This window comes from Buceros rhinoceros, unplaced genomic scaffold (assembly GCF_000710305.1).
Source record: "Buceros rhinoceros silvestris isolate BGI_N320 unplaced genomic scaffold, ASM71030v1 scaffold4567, whole genome shotgun sequence".
Lineage (NCBI taxonomy): Eukaryota > Metazoa > Chordata > Aves > Bucerotiformes > Bucerotidae > Buceros > Buceros rhinoceros.
Window position 1 is genome coordinate 33,375 of NW_010420303.1, and position 17,990 is coordinate 51,364.

A 17,990-nucleotide genomic window follows, 5' to 3' on the forward strand; every position below is an offset into this window, starting at 1 on the left:
GAGTTCTGACAATATGTGAGAGAATACAAGAAAATATAAAATTAGGTTAGCAAAATACAATAATGGAGCTTTACAAGAGGGACACATATTCTATGTTATTTTAACAAAGTCTATCAGGAAAACATGCTGTAACAGCTCTCCACGTAGAAACACATGCCTGTAAACTTAATCTGTTATCTGAATCCCAGGAAAAATTCACTACTGATCAACTCAAGGCTAGTAGATCCAAGGGAAAAAAAAATTCATCTCAAGCTGTGTTTCTTCATTGAACAAATCTTCCCTTTTTCAACAAAGTAAAGTATTAATTTTAAATTTTAATAGATCACTATGTATCATAAAATCACTATGTAACATTCTCTTACTTTTCAAGATTCACCTAAGTTTGTAGCCATAATGTAAGTTATTTTATATGGAAACAGTTACGTGTTTCATTAAAAAAATATTTGTTTATTGCATCTAGTGAAAAAAAAAAACAACAAACTTTGATGGTTCTTAAAAAAAAAAAAGAAATCACTCTCTGGCTAATTGCTAAACAATCCCTTCCTCTGGCTTTTTCAAGAATTATGAAAACACCCTGGAGTTCGTTGTGATCTAGACAACCAAAGAAGATGAGCTGGTACAGGATCAGGATGCACAGTATTTGATTAAACCCACATACTTCTCGAATGAGCTTTAAGGATAAAAAAACGTGGTTTATTATTGCATCCATTTCTGAAGGACAGCTCACAAGGTTTCCTCCTCACGTAAAAACTGGAACACAGCTGAGAAGTCTTTCATGGCATAGCCTTTTGCACACATCATCCTGTAGATCTGATGTGCCTGGGATCCCAAAGGAACTGGTGTCTTTGTGTTGGTGGCAGAAATCTGGGCCAAGCCAAGATCCTGTGGGGAGTGAGAAGAGGGAGGAAGAGGGCAGAAAGGAAGAATAGAAAGAAGGAGAGAAGTCAGGGGAGAAACAACAAGAACATAAATAGCTATGTCTGTATTACAGATTATTTGGCTTCCATTGTGAAAAGAACTCTACTGCCAACAAATAAAATACTCCAACCTTATAACTTCAGTCTTGGAAGAAGGGAGTCTTGTTTAGTTTTTAACTTTTAAAATAGTAATTCAGTGTTATTTCACAGAAAAGTCTCAAACTCTGCAAGGCAGGTAATCTCCTTCAGGACATGAGGAATTTTAAGATTTAAAATCAGTATGTAACCTGGCAGCAAGACTCAAGACTCTTTTCTCCCGCTTTGTTATGTCATCACCAAAAAATAAAATTTCCCTGGCTATTCACTTAACCATTCATATAGGTTCTAATGGCATCATTTCTTTTTTGGGCAAGAGGACTTTCCTTCTAAGACCAGGCTAAAAACCAAGCAGGAGGGATTTGAATATCAACAAAATCGAAGCCACTTAGCATATATACATTCACTGTAATGGGACAGTTAATAGCAAAATGAGAGGCATAGGCCACTTGGTGAATATGAATTGTGTGCAGCCTAACTGGAAAGATGTACTACAGAATTCCTGAGACTGCTACAACTCAAAGTTTTACGTAATGACTGAAGGTAAACAGGTACAGAGGATAATTCTACTGTATTTTTAAACACTAAATTTGGGGTGGAAAAAAGGAGGGGAGATTGCAAAGAGGATGAATTTGAAACCTGTCCTCTAAGAGTCCTTGGTCAACTAAAGCTATAATCTGAAATAAATTGAGACAGAACTCAAGGGAAGTACCAGGTACTGTGACTAACCACAGTTAGCTAGAAATAGTCAACTGCACGCATGCTGGAGAGAAATTATGAGCTAGGCTGGAGGATGTCTTGAATTCTAAGCTGAATCAGACATGAAATCAACCAAAGAAGGAAAAGTTAACAAGGGCCTAGATATATATAAACAGATCTCTTGTTTAAGTACGACAGTAATGCCTTGCACTCAAGTTGCTTTTAAAAGGTTTTGTTATTAAAATCTATTTTGCAGTCCACATTTGAAGAAAGTTGCAAAAGAACCTCTCAACTGTTACAAGGAAATATCTGGATTTTCTGTCCATCCAGGACTCTGGTGGTTCATAGAATTTGCTGTGGGTGTTGGTTTTTTTTGTTTAAATAACAAATCTTTGATACAGAAGAACTGAGAGACTGTAGTAGTGCTGAGAGCACCTCTGGCTTCTCAGGGATGACTTACAAGACAGGTCTTTACTTTCGGTGTGTCTGGATTTGAATCAGCACAAGGAAATTCAAGATCTTACTCTACTCTCTAAATGTCACTTTGATCTGTAAATCGGCTCTATAAAGGTCACTCTGATACAAATCAGAATTATAGTTACTCTTCCTGTTACCCTCAAATGACTTCAAGATCTAGGAAAATGGGAAAAACATACATATCAGATGTCACAGGATCCAAAATATTCTTCATCTGCATCAGGGCAGATTGTTCCTTCTTGTCCAGCAATTCTGATATAAGATTGATGACCTGACAAATCTAGGAACACTCAACTTTAACCTCAATTACAATAAGATATTTGATGCTTTATATAGCCTCTTCTAAACTATCTTTGTGAAAACTGTTGCCATATCATCCATTTTATTCAACAAAGCTTAAGTCATGTCATAGAATAGTAGAATGGCAAAATCATCTAAATCCAAACTAGTGAAGGTGCTTGGTTTTGGCAGTGGTGATTGTGATCTATTTCTCTCTGACGGGCCATTCACAGAAGTAATCTGCAAGTTCTGAATAGATTGCTAGCACAAATACAATTTCATAAAGCAGGTCTGTTCACTTTAGTAATGAAACTCTGGCTCCAAGATGATTGAAACGTCAGACAACATCTCAATAATTGAATGCGCAAGGACTCCTGACTCCAAACTGCAGGAAGGTTGTCCTGTTTTTTTTTTTTTTAAATTCCATTCTATAAATTAGAGCTTTGAAAGGGAAAAAAAAATACAAAATATAAGTAAAGCTTATCTTCAGCTTCAGGTTGTGAAGTATTTTGCACCTTTTCTTTTGAGGTTGGAGATCCCTAGATTGAAATAGTACAAAACAGCTCTGAAAGAAACTTTTTTGGAAAAGTAAAAATCAGAACATAGTTCACGGCTCTTCACATACCCTTTGGAATGGACAACATCTTTCAGATGTTTCACTGTACCAACTATTCTAAACACTTTTTCTCAGCTTGTAATAGGAAACAGATTCTCTTTCAGAATCTGCTTCCAGTGTTCACTTTGGAAATACCTAGTTCCTTACATTTATTTTGCAGTTGACATAAATGAAGCTGCCATTCAGAATAAAGCTCAAAGGCTGTCATGAAGTGAGTCAAGAATAGTATATATTTATCTAGCTCTTCTCAAGATTCAAAGAAGACATTTAATTACCAACTGTGCTGTGAATGGAAGATAGACCTTCCAGCCTGCAGTGTCTCGGACACAAAGATGGTGAGGGGAAGTAAACCAGACTTTTTAATTGCAAAATCTTTAGGGCAAGTTTCACATTAAGTTAACTAAATTCTATGTTTCAATATCAGATTTCAAGACTAAAGAGCTTTTCAGAGGTGCCTGATGAACTTTTCTGCTGCAAACACTTAAAAGAAGGATCCTCTGGCTTTGTTTGAGAGATCCATTGCTGACAAAACATTTTTAAAAAAAAACTTTGAATTCTACCATATCTGATATGTGAGAAGTAACTTGAAGTTTAGTAACTGTGTTTAGTGACTCTATTACTGAGTCACTCCTAGGTATTTTCATTGCGGCATATTTTCTTCTCAACCTCACAGTTGTACCTACCCATTTCTCCTTTGAATATGGCTTTTCTTTTTTCTAAAGTGGCAAAAGTATGCTCTATTTCCAGAAAAAAGTCCCTAACTCAAAGAATTCACAAACCGTATGACATGCCACAAGCTAGATGAAACGGACAGTAGCAAAAGTCTTTTCACAAACTAAGAAGCAGCATCTGAAAAGAGGTAACCACTGCACCAAGTAATACACTGAATATGATCAGCTGTCTTGGCTACTTATTTATTCAAGTAATCTTTCATCTGTATAGAATAACGTAGCACTGTTCGAGAGGCATGAGAGGAATTTAGTGTCTGTCTTTCTTACTGACTATTCCAGCCTAAGAAAGCACTCTTCAGGACTGGCAGGAGAGGCACAGTCAGAAGAGATAAACAGCAATTACAAACCTCTCTGAGTAACTCTAACCAAAAGCTGGCAGTTTCAACAGGCACAAGCCAGGGTACTATTCCCTCAATGAATGGACGATCTTTCAAAGCAGCTTCCAGAGGAGATGAAGGTCCCTCTTAGAAGCAGATCAAAAGAAGAAAAAAAACAAAACCACCTTTACAAAGAAATTTAAAAGGAAGGGGAGGAAATATGCACCCCCATCACATTTATACAACAAGGTTATTCTGGACAAGAGTTATGAATCATGAAAAAAGAGACTGCAGCAAGAAACAGGGAGCGACAGGCAGAAGATCAGGTTGCTTTTCTCTAAACAACAGCCCTGTCAAACTCCAAACAATAACCTAACACTTTTTATAAATCAGTAATTTAAATAACTCTTTATTGTCCCCTGTGTTCAATGATGTGAACGTGACATAAAAACCACTGCTTTCCAATATTTTACACTCCCTCAAAGAAATGAAAGCTCCTGGTTGCTGGTCCATCAACACAAAATGAAGCAGGCCAACCTTTGAGAGGATTTGAGCCATGCAGCATTAGTGAAATTTTTTGGTGCTATCACCTGTGAAACACTCTGGACCCACTCTGGACAGAACCTGGCTAATTCCACTGAACGTGCATACATACCAATTGACATAAACGGATTGCAAAATGACAGGAACAGTATCAGTATTATCCTGTATTACATACAGGAACTCCAGCACTGTGGAGATTTGCATGGCAATACCCGAGTTTGACCACCAGCTCTGAGAATGTTGTTCTAGTTTTAAATGCATCATTTCCATTGTAAGTGGAAGGGATGAAAACGGGCAGAACGCCTTACCAGCTGGGGGCACTCATAAACTGGTATACCTAAAACCTGTCTTGTATGAGTTCAAATGCCTCCCTCAGGACAGTATACCCACGAAACTGATATTCAGATTGAAATGATTTCCTGCACTTATATGCTTAGAAGAAAGATCTCATCCAGGGCTGGTTTTATAATTTAGCTTAGGCAACCATTGTGCTACTTGCAGAAATAGTTCAAGAGTCAGAGTTCTCTAATTCCTTCCTCCAACTGAGTACCCTCATCAGTGGGATGCAGAGCCCTGACCTCCTTGCCTACTTTCTTCTGGCCTCCAAGAGCTTTGCTTTCCTGACAAAAGAGTGACTCAGGACAGTGCTTTTCCTAGAACAGTCAAGAGCCTGGCAGTAGGTGCTCTCTCCTGGGATAGGATAGCTGTAGGTTACAACTTACTCATGCTGAGAAGAACCTAAAACCCCAGATCTCCCACTTTGTGGACATGTCATTTAGATTATTAAGTTATTACTCATAAGAAGCACTACTTCTGCCACCAACAAAGGCAGTCTGGGAGAGCTCACAGCATGGTGCAGATACCTGAAGAAAATCAGTCTGCAGAGGCGGGGGTTGAAACCTGTCTGCTTTCTGCATTCCAAACGGCATTAGGCAGAAAGACAAGCACATAAGCAATTGGGTTAGCCAGGAAGGGGATGCTAGAGGGCATGTCCAGTAGCTCAGTTTAAGGTATCTGGAAGAGATTGGGCCCAAAAGCTTAGATGCTTATGCCACTATTCACACCTAATAGGTCACCTGGCTTCCCTGAATTGCTCCTTTGAACTTAGGCTCCTAATTTCTAAAGCAGTCAAGCAAGAGGCACCTAAATGGCTTGCTGAATGCTTGCCATACACACAAGTCCATCAGGATTCCTGGATTAAGGCAGAACTCAAAAAGACAGTGCATATAATCTCATTGAGTGGCTCAGCAGTAATACTGGCTAGAAAGAGGCTAGAGACTAAGGAAAAGCCCCCTACACAGCTCATTAATTCAGAGCTACAGTAAAAGGCTGGGTTTCCCTCTGTTCACGCAGACATACTTCCCTGTAATCATAAATTTTCACCGAGAAGAACACTTGCTAGAAGCCCAGAGAGAAGCAGCTGTACATACTTTAACACAAGTGTAACTTTACCTTAGTCATGAGTGTTGTTCCAAAGCCACCTTGATAATTATTAGCAGATGGTACTCCTTCCATCACTCCAGGAACAGGGTTGTATGTGTCACTTGACCAACAGCGACCTGAGCTCATATTTAAGATTTTGGCCAGCACCTTTGGGTCAAGGCCTAATCTGTCAAAGGTCAAGGAAGAGAAGTGTTAATGTCAAAATGCACAAGACATGGGTGACTTGTTTTATATCTTAGGATCCTACTGTCATTTCTCTCCCTTTATTATAAGTAATGAAAAATGACAGCATATTGATATTGGGGGTAGGGATGCTGTATCTAAAATCAAAGAGCATCAATCCACCATTTAATCAGTAGGTTTTCAGAGCTTTTTTCCTTTTGTGCTAAGCAAACCCCTTCAACTACCAGTTTTGAAAGTGCAAGCAAAATAAAGGTCCTCTTGAGAACAGTAATTCTCTTGTATTTCAATTTCTGTAAGGCATTCTCTGTTGCGCTACCTATTAGGTCACATACTTGTTCTTCATATCAAAATTATATTCTCTGAAGCTGAAGAAAGCAAAAAATTCACAAGTAAATGTGGCAGTGTGAAAAAACTTGTGCAATGTGTTTATATGTGAATGCTAGTGCACTTCTGATGTAAGCAAGATAAGGCAAATGATCCTGCTTTAATAATGTTAATTAAAATGCTACACTTCTCAAAAAATTTTACTGTTGTATACATCTGTATGTTCTTTGCTTTGCTATTATTAAATCTTCATTATGTACTCCTGCTTATGAAGCAAGTCTGCCTCTCACTGTGACATATGTTATCTATTTGCAAACATATATTGTAGTTCTGGGTCAGTTGTTGATAAGGTTACTGATCCTGATAAAACAAAGCTTGTCCAAGTAGAAATGTCATTTGTTCTATCACGGAGCTGACGGCATACTCAATGCTGCTCATACTTAAACTGCTGCTCAATGTAGACCCTGGAAGTTCTTCCATATTACAGGAAATTAACCCTCTTATGAAATCACATTTATGTTGATACTAAGTTGCACGTGTAATTTTACACAAATGACATTTACACCAACAATGAGCAGCACCAGTTTATCTGGCCCTGTACAAACATTCAGTTATGCTCATGACAAAAAAGAAAGCAAGGGAATTCTCTCCAGTACAATCTAATACGAGAAAAGGGCATTTAAAATGGGCTATATCACAACCTGCTATAAAGGTTTTTAATAGAAGTCAACACTCTTTACATTAGCTCCTACACTGCAGACTTTTTAGAGATCTCCACAACCGTGGCAATCCTAAGACCACTTCCAAGCTCTGTAGCACTTAAGGTTTTAATTTGCAGATGAGAAAAGCTCATTACCAATGGAATAGTTGCTAAAATTTATGTCTATTTATTCCAGTAGGCATTTTAGATTTGAAAAGCTACATTTAAGTCAGTGGGCCCTACAGCATGTTTCCTGCTCGCATAATGCTACGACTGCTGCAATTCTGCCTTCCTAATGTAAAGCAAGATCACTTTCTGTACCGCAGAAGTAGCTTTTTAGCATTTCTGATGTTCACTCTTATGAATTGCTGCAGCAGCCCCTGGAATTCAATGGAAAGTCCCCTGCTGGCCTGAATGGGATGAAGCTTTATTCTCACCTCTGTTTTTTTCTGACCCTCTGACTCAACTGAATGCTTCCAACTGCCATTTCTTAGGAAAAAAAAAAAAGTATTTTCCAGCACCAATATGTTTTCACGATGTTTGAATTGCACTTTTATATTGCATAGTGCATCAAAGTCTTCCTCAAGAGCCATATGAATAACGCCTTTAATTGTTGTCATCCAAAAAACACTCACTGGGAGCAGACAACGTGAGCTTCCAAATAAACAGTTGATTTTTTGGCCAAAAAAATATCTTTCAGCTTGTTTGTTTCTTTATCATTGTTACATCCAGATCAGTTCTTCTAGCAACGTACTGCTGGCTCGTGCCGTGCCTAGCTGCATGCAAAGGCCCATAATTACAGCTGTGAGTTTACTGCAAGACAGTGAGCTTGTTATTTCAAAATGCACTTAACCCTCCCAAAAAATGCTCTTCTCACAGTGTTCCAACTGCCTCTCTGTGAAAGCATACTTCAAAAGATAAGTCTGTATTATACAGGTATGTAAAATATTGTCTGCACTGGATATGGCATATATTTGCTCTGGGAAAAGAAAAGGGAAGATAGTGTCAGTTTAAATCCCTGCTTCTTCAAAATTCATTTGCTCTTAAACAACACGCAGATTCTCTTCAGGAGACCTGAACCTATTTTTTTTCTCCTTTGCAGCAAGTGTATCATTAATAAGAGCAAGTTAGAAGTGTTTTGCATTTCATCTTTCTGAGGATTCATCCACTGCTGCATATATAACTGACAGTTAAAATTAGACATATATTAAAATCAGTTACTGAAGAAGTCCTCTGTCTTCCACTGTGCCCACAGCTTGTAATGGTCTGAAACCAGCTAGAATATACCGTAATTGTCATTCAGTGAGAGTCTATCCTAGAAAGTCATGCTTCAGTGGAGAAGACTGAGTTTCCATTTGAAATCAACAAATTAATCCAAGACAGGTATCTGAAAGGGCAAGTTTAATAGGAAGCAGCTACTGGGCTCTCAACCATGATAAAATGTTATTGCTGTTTCCCTGTAAATTGGCTGAGAACATATGATACTCTCTGCATAAGAGCTCCACTGCTGTTCAAGAGATATACTGCTCAAGCTATCAAAATGATGACAGTCTGCCAGTCCCCATAACAACTTGCCATTGGACGTGGCCAGAGCTTGTGCATGCGCGTATGAATTTACAATTACCAAAATGCTCTTCTCTGTTATAAGCAGGAAAGAAGCCCCTGTATTAACTGTACTTATAACAAAAAAAACCCAATTGCTTCCCTCACATCAATGCTTCTTTGATAATATTCCTAATGAACTAAACAGCTGAAACTCAGCAACTGACACGTACCAAAAAAAAAAAAAAAAAAAGGATACCTTTGAGCCACTGCTCAAAACCCAGGTTTTGATGAGCTTTGATAAAACCATGCACTGAAATATTCATACACTCCTGTAGGAGTTCAGTCTGGACAAGAGAGAAAAATTTAAATGGCATTTTGCAAAAAAGAATCATCCTGGTCTCATTTTAAGGTGCAACAACTGAAGTAGCTGAACTGTTGAGCACTTCCCATCTCAGGGTGCTTTGGATAAATACCATATGAGGTTGCAAATATTCAAGCAGAACCTTAAGACCCTTCTACCACAGCTAAAAAAGACTTTGCCTTTGGTGTTTTAAACAAGGTAAGTGCCTTCAAGTGTCAGTACTAACCTTCACAAGACTTAGCTATAGCCCCATGCCAAAGACAGCAGAGCCACAGTGTTCTTGGACAAAGTGTTTTTCAAGGCACTCTTTCTAAAACTTACAGTAGGGATGTGCCCAGGGCTAACCATCCCTCAGCTCGCAGCATACGCTCCTCTCTGCACTCTTGACTGCCATTTCTGCTCATGTCTTCCATGTACAGCCCAGGGGTGCTCACAGAAACCAGATCTAGAGACTGAAACTACATTTAGACCCAGCATTAGAGGCCCAGGGTCTTGTTACCATCTTCACACTTACCTAAAAAAGCAAGGAGGCACAAATTCAAACTGTGTAGGAAAGAGCTGTATTTGCAGCTTTTGGCACAAATCTGGGTGCCACTGCAGTCCCTGCTCATACAGATGAGTTTCTCTGCTGTTGAAAGTATAAAAGTAATTTTGCAGTGAGGTTATTGCTATAGTGCCCTTATTGCTCTCCTGGTCCCTTATATCTGAACCATATTGAGCAATCTTAACCTGTCTTGTGTCACCACATAAGCTTTTCCCTGAGACTATGCAGGTGGTTTCTGGAGGGAACACAAACCGCCTGATGGGCAGAAACTTTCTTCTGACCTAAACACACACCAGGTATCAGCAACATTTCATTTCCAAGCTTTATTACGCTATTTATTGTTCCATGTTTCACCGGAATTCAGGGCTCAGTAAAAGAAAGTTACTGACACTGAGATGATCACCGAATAGAAAAAGAAAAATAGTCTCTGGCTGTGCACAGTATCACTTCATGTTTTTATTTCTTATTTGTGAAGTTTACATGTACTCTGTGTGTGGGTTTGAGAAGTAAGTCATGACAGTATTTTCTATTATGTACATGATCCATAAAACCATATAGCAAAATCTCCTCAAGATTCTTCTACCAACAAATCGGACTACCATGCTAGAAAAAAGAAAATACAAATGACAATGTGAATTAATTTCCAGAATTTCTATCACACCTTCTAACTTTTAGTAACACCATTCATAAAGCATCAGGAAATTAATAGAAAAAAATGAAACATAACAAAACAAGCATTTCAGAACTCAGGATGCATATTTTTTAAAACTTCCAGTGAAAACAGACATCTTCATTAGTAAGTGAAGATTACTGAATAATGAGGTTAGAGTAAAATAGAAAAGAAAGTGGAATATAAATGCAGAAATTACATAGCAATATTGCTTATTTTTTCTGGGAGTTTATTACAGAATTTTTGCTCATTAATGTCAGTTTTCCTTCATCCTCACTGTATTCTATTTGCTACTTATGCTGAAGTTAGGAAAAATACCATGTACTTTAAAAATTTTGACAGTAACTCTCCGCTTCAGAAAATGAAAATTTAGGCTGCATGGTTTACAAAAACAATAGTGAATAAGTGGTTTATTAACAGAACTAATTTCACTCTGTTTTGAAGAATTAAGCTCAGAGTACACATAGGTTTCTGGAAAGTACTGTTAACACGTCTAGTTACATCTAGTACAGTCAGCAATATCTGAATAATTAATCATCCAAAGTCCCTAAAACTCAAGATTTAAATGATGTAGCAGATACAAACAACGTATGAGATGAAGATATTTTATATTCTACCTAAAAGTTAAGAATATGTCTAAGGTCCAAGCTTCCTATTACTAATTTTTTAGATTTCCAATGCCCTTTACCATTGTTACGTCAGAGTCAGACTTTCTTCACCACATATGCATCAATCTAATAAAGCAAGTTCAACTTCCTACTCTCTCCGGACTAGGCAGCCACACTATCCTTCCTTCGAGTTTTAGACCTGAAAAGAAATCTAGTAAATTTATTAATATAGCAAAACTTCTAAAAATTAGAATTACAACTGTTAACTCTACATTAGAAATTTGTACACACCAAAACAGGAAAGCTGTTGTTCTAGTTATAAGCAGAATGCAAGGATTCTAAATTACTTAAGGCTTTAAATCTCTGCCTCTGTCTTAAACCTCATACAGTTTTGGACTAAATGAGATTCTGTTCTTTATATAATTCCAACTACAATCATCAGGTTTCTTCTACAGTAAGTAAAGTGCCTCCTTGATTACCATGATTGTAAGGTAGGAAGGTTTGTATATTGGTACCTTCACACTGGATGTTTGCTTACAAATCCTGAACACAAATTCATCCAAAATTTAAACTGGAAAAGGACAAAATGAAAAATGAAAATTCTAAACACCTTCAAGCTACAGTGACTGCAAACATCAATGCATTCTGCACAGGGCTTACATGCCCAGAATATCCATCTTCCAAACCTCTTGATTTTATTTTATCTTCAATTTTAACTCTAATAATTCCTACAAATGTAGATAAAAATATGATGAAACATCCATCAGTTGCATATGCTTTATTAAGTGAACCATGACTTAAAACAAAACCTGATGAAAGGTTTACACTACACTGGATTACAATAGTTGTAAACAATGCTACTGTTTTTATTATGCCTTGATGCAGACATGCTTCAGTATTTTACAGACTCTCAATTTTAAAATGTAAATGGTACAGGATATTGATAAACCAATTAGCACTGATGCAAAGCAAATTCCTCTTTTATCTCAATTACAACATGACAACTTAATAGGTCAAGATAGTCTAACATCTGAGACAAGGGCAATTCAATAAAACAACTGCATCTTGATATAGTAATTAAGAGGAAATGTGAATCCATTACATTGCCTCATGTATGTGCGCATATGAAGATGTTCTTTTTTTATTTATTTAAGCATTTTATGCTCTCTTACTGTTTTTATAGTGTATCAAATCCACATGAACACACAGTCTAAAGCTCAGTTGATAAGTATCTACACAATCTGTAGTTTTAGCAGGCCAATTTTAAGGATGCAACTGTGCAGATAAATAATTCACAAAGAACCCTTAAAAGACACACATTTGCAAGATAATCTCTTCAAACATAGGACTTCTCTGTCTATAAATTTGCCAATGATTTAGATCTGGCTAAAAGAATTTATGAAAGGTTCAACTACTGTGGTACCACTGGTACCTGTGTGTACTTTCTTGGAAAACAAAGGAAAATCTCAGACCACAGTAAAATAAATAGATTACATTTGGAAAGGAAAAAAAAAATTTTTTTTAAATATGGTGTCACTTACACATCTTACAAGTCAGATGTATCACCTACTAGAAAAGAAACAGTACTCTTAGCACTGACAAGAGTGTAGTGGAGCATATTCCAGCTTTCTGACGAGGTAGGAGTTTTGTCAATTAGGACAAACTGCAGTGGTAAAGTCGAACAAAAAGGCAGATGTTCATTTTTATGCTTTGATCTTAATTTGATATACACAGTGTACTGTAAATTTTACTTTACAACAAATTTTGGAACAATTGAACAAAGCAAACAAAACCAACAAAAGCCATGTGGGAGCATAATACTCTCAATATACTGTACATTAGCTTAGAATACAAACAAAAAGTTACCTCTATATTAACTCTGCACATTTATAATGCAAGACAAACATTATGTACATTGCACTACAGCAGAACAAATAAACTCTTAATTTTAGATGCAGAATGCAACAACCTATACAGCCAGTACAAGAGAATATTCCTTGTCTGAAAAGTCCTACTTTAGTTAAATAATCCCTTTAGAATGTTAATGGCTTTATAAAAGAACTTCTAGGAAATGCTTATCTATGCCATCTAACCATGATTCTCTTAGCAAAAGTCAAAAGTAAAATACAAAACTGTTAACACAGAAAAAAAACTTCAATCCAATACAAAAATCAAACAAACCTGATTCCAAGGTTCATAGCCTCAGCAGTTCCAATCATACTGATGGCCAAGAGCATGTTGTTGCAGATCTTTGCAGCCTGAAAATAAGTTAAACTGTCAATTAGCTTCTGTATTTTCATAGACCTGATACGTAGGAATCTTCTTTAACTAGGTCTGGGACAATATGATCAAATATGTTCTGACAGCTCTCTTCTAAAGGTTGCACTAGTAAGCACAGATCTACAATAGCATAAAGTCAATGAAAGCTGCCCTCTGGTTTCTTCAGAGACTAGGAAATACGTTTTTTTCTTAGTACAGTAGCTCAGTTAGCCCTACCTGGCATGTAGGGCCTCTTTGTCCTTCAGAACATTCAGTAAATTTAGAAGAAACAAAATTAAAATCTGTGTCCACTAAGACATATAATCTCAACAAGCCAATGTGAAGAAGCACCAGGTCAGATGTTTTGGTGTTAAGCTATACAATAAGCTGGAGAAGAGTGCCATGAGGTTATTTTAAAAACAGATGGTTGAAGAACAAGTACGAAGATATATTACCATGCATTTAGTTCTGGAATAAAAGAGTAGGTATCAGTAAAGAAAAACAAAGTAACAAAAACAAAAGACTGAGATAACTAGTAATAACCCCTCAGGAAGCATTACCTGTCCGGTTCCAATCTCTCCACAGTAGACCACATTAGAACCCATGCATGTCAGCAACTCTTTGGCAGCATCAAATTCTTGTTCCACTCCACCAACCATGAAAGTAAGGTTTCCAGCTCGAGCAGCTCCAACACCTGAACCAAGACAACATTAATTTCATTATTTAATTTCATTATTTAAAAAACAATTAAGTAGTTTATTTTAACAGTAAGGGTCTGATGATGCAAAATTTTTGTGCTTAGTACTTCACTTAAGATGAACCTCTCAAAGTCTATGTAAAAAAAAGTAAGCCTATAGTACCAGCATTTAAAGGACCAGAAATCTTAATTCTCAAACATCTGACGAACAACATAAAGCCACCTTATCTTTCAGGCATACTGATGGATAAACAATTTGCAACACTTACAGAAAACTGACAACGTCACTCTTTATAGTTTCATACGAAGAAACAATCAACCTTTCCTGCAACTCTGTACGCCCTCCCCCCAAATTTAACTGTATCTGAATTACTAAATAAAATCTCTGTTTTGTCAAACTAATTTTGCATATGACCATTCACAAACTATTGCTCAAAGTTAACTCTGTTTTTATCAGCTTTTCCAAACTTAGGCTAATTTTTATCAGTGCTTCCTGATTTTCACATAATCGAACATCTAGAAGACACAGGCATATAAGGCAAGCCTTCTGAATCTCTGCAGTTTATATTGTTTCTAATCTGAAGCAAAATTCTGATTAATTTGAGAAATTTTGAGTTAGTTTCCTACACATAAACTTAACACACATACAAGGACGTAAAGAACTATGTAAAAAACCATGTAAAGATGATTCACACACACACAAACACACTATTCCCAGTTTTATTCCTATAAGTCTGTCCTGTCTTTACCATAGGTCAAAGCACACACCGTGATTCTTTTATTATACAGTTCCTTAGCACAAAAATGACAAGTCTTTCATGTGATATTTATCACCTCTATGAAATATTCTATTCCTTAAAAGAAGCCTAATTTTAATGGGAGTTACCTATAAATCCTTAATCTCCTCACCCCCAACATTTAATGGGTAGAATTGCTGGGAAAATTTGGCCCAAACTGATGAACGCATCAGCTTCCTCACTATTTTTCACTTCAGCAAGAAGCATAACCACTCTAAGTTTTCTGTCCTATGCATCTGACTTTGGCCTGTTAGAATGCAGAGCTATAGATAACGACCTCCCTTCAGATCAAATGTGCTCAGCTACGTACAGTGTTCTTACAAACAGAATGTCCAAGTGAAACAGTTTGTTATTCCTTCACGAGGTGGACCATTCTGTTTCTATAGTAAGGCAGGCTGCTGTCCAGCTACGGTTCACAGTTGTCACCAACTAGTTATCCGTAATAAACATTAAGAAATATTTGTATCGAAATAGTTTCCAGAGTGAAACTGGAACTGCTTTCACTGAGTTAGATGTTGAGTAGCGACAAATGAAAATGCACTCTTAAAAAACTTTTCAGTTGAAGACAGAGCTTTAAAAAAATCAAACAAACAATACAATCTAACCTCAAATAGCAGAAAAGTTATTCTGTTAGAAATACATTCCGCTTAAACCAGACATTTCTGTTTTCCTTGTTCCTCATTAATAAATGGAATTATGCAATAAAAAACAATAGAAAAGGAAAAAAATAAGTCCACATCTAAGCCATCATGGCAACCAAGTTTGTACACGAAAAGTTCTGATAAAGAGGGCAACCATAGCAGGCTAATCAGAGCTCTTAAAGCCTCAAGCACATGTAAGATCAGCACCACAGCTAAAGAATCAAGTGGTCAGTATTGGATTTTCTTTCTGACACCAAGGACAGTTACACTGCAGCTCCTCACACTGAAGAATTTGAAGAATTTCTGTTTGCTTTCCCATAGAAATTTCAATTGATTCACTGCCTCTGTGGAACTGTTCTGTGGGATTATGTCTACAAAAACCCCCTTCTGTATCTGTCAAGCATTTATTTCCTCCATCCTGCCTTCCAACATGCACGATCCTTTGAAGTCACTGAAGAATTTCAGACAAATTTGACAGATCAAGGTCTCAAAATAGTAAATATCTGCCAATTTCATGAAAACAGGCAACAAAGTAAGGAAAGAGGCATCCACTGATGTAGCTGCTCAGCCTACATTACAACCTAGAATCACAGTATTGCTGAGGTTAGAAGGGACCTCTCAAGATCCCGTGGTTCAACCCCATTGCTGGAGCAAAGTCAGCTGGAGCAGATTGTCCAGGACCACATCCAGTCAGCTTTTGAGTATCTCCAAAGACGGAGACTCCCAGCCTCTCTAGGCAGCCTCTTTCAGTATTTGACTTCCCTCACAGTAAAAAAGTGTTTTCTTGTGTTTCAGGTGAAATTTCATGTGTTTTAATTTGTGCCCATTGCCTCCTGTCCTGCTACTGGGCACTACTGAGGAGTCTAGCTCCTTCTTCATTCTCTCCCATCAGGTTTTTATACACATCAGTAAGATCTTCCCTGTGCCTTCTTTGTGCTAAACAGTCGTGGCTCTCTCAGTGTCTTCTCATATGAAAGATGCTCCAGTCCCTTCATTATCGTCATGGCCATTAGCTGGACTCACTCCAGTAAATCTGTATTTTTCTCATACTGGTGAGTCCAGAACTGGAGCATCCACAAGAATTCAGACCCACAGCTTCAAAAAAAAAAAAAAAAAAAAAATGCCTTCATTTTATTTTGAAACATGACTAACTAAAAGCTCATATGCATGGAGAGAAGCTTGAGAAAAAAAAAATCAGACTCCTGCAGCAACAGCTTTTAGTTCAGATCCTTTTCAGTCTATATACACAACACTGCTTAAGTATTGAAATATCTATAATGGTAAAGATCATCTTGCTCAGGTTGAGAGACATTCTAGTTGCAGACAGTCCTTAATGTAACTTGAATAACTCTTCCCCAGGCAACTCACGGGAACTGGGCTAAGGGCAAAGCCCAGATTTAGAGCTAACACGAACAGGTCATTGTCATGCTGTTGGCCACCAGTTTACTGTGTACATGACCGCAAAGACTGCTACATTAATAAACACAATGATTTTCATTCTATTCCTCTAGCTATTCTTATTCAAACCACATAATAGCCTTTACCACTAATCCTGTGATTTGACCTACAGCAAATTAAGTAGACAATCTAAGTCAAAGCTTACAAACAAAATCCAGTACTATCCATCATAGGTCAATAGCCTTGTATCTAGATTACAGACTGCTAAATAGCTTCAGAGAGTCATTTATTAGAGCAAAATTAATGCTGACAATAGTTTTCAGATGGTTAATCTTCTGACAGCTGCACTCTCTCACTTGTTCAAACACTTAAATTTCAAGTAGAAAAAATAAATTAGTTAAGTAGAAAAAAAGGGCAATTTGTTGTATAATGCAGAAGGCTTGGAAAATTCTCATTTTAAAAACAAAACCACATTTACTTCATGGTAAATTTTATCATCTAGGGTCCTTGCCAACTATCAGCTACTTTATCAGAATTAAACAAGCAACGCAGCAAAACTATAATACTGGCAATTTAAAAAAAAAATTCGCAGGAAGTCTAGGAGTACAAGAACTGTAGCTTCAGCTAAAAATAGAAAAAAAAATATGTAAAGAATAATGCACAGCTTCATTTCACAATTGCAGATTCCATTTCAACAACACAAACCAGTAAAGTGTTACCAGCTCCTAAGACTAAAGGGAGCAACTGAGAAAGCAGAGCAGCTAAAGTAATTTCAAAAGGCTAATGAATATTTTTCATATTTTGATTTTTTTAAAGATCTATTACCACCTCAGATCAAGCTTTATGTACCACTGCTGGTTACAGTCTGAAGTCCTTCAGAATCTATTTGTTCTTTCTAAAGTACAAAAAGCCTCTTCTCATCCTCAGGGAATGGTTTTCTGAGAAACTGTATTTGTGATTAGCATGTGTAAGATTTCCTCTGCTGCAGAGCGAGACTGCTGGAGCCCATGGCTGCAGTCCTACACTCAGCTTCTCTAGGATGATCCCCCCACACTTGTGTGCAGAATCCTTCAAGGAGCTGACACCAGCAGACACCACAGAGTAGCTCAACTCTAAGTCAGTAGGTCATAACACCATTAGAGTTT

General features: G+C 37.2%; 1 protein-coding gene across 1 annotated transcript; it reads right to left on the minus strand.

The window, feature by feature from the left end:
• Positions 1 to 299: 299 nt before the first annotated feature.
• LOC104496170 (3-hydroxyisobutyrate dehydrogenase, mitochondrial) lies at positions 300 to 14,006 on the minus strand (the record flags this gene model as incomplete). The annotated part of the gene is made up of 4 exons (XM_010139252.1): positions 300 to 882; positions 6,128 to 6,284; positions 13,235 to 13,311; positions 13,873 to 14,006. Coding segments are annotated over 4 exons (527 nt in total), but the record flags the coding sequence as incomplete, so codon positions are not given.
• Between the last annotated feature and the right edge of the window lie 3,984 nt (positions 14,007 to 17,990).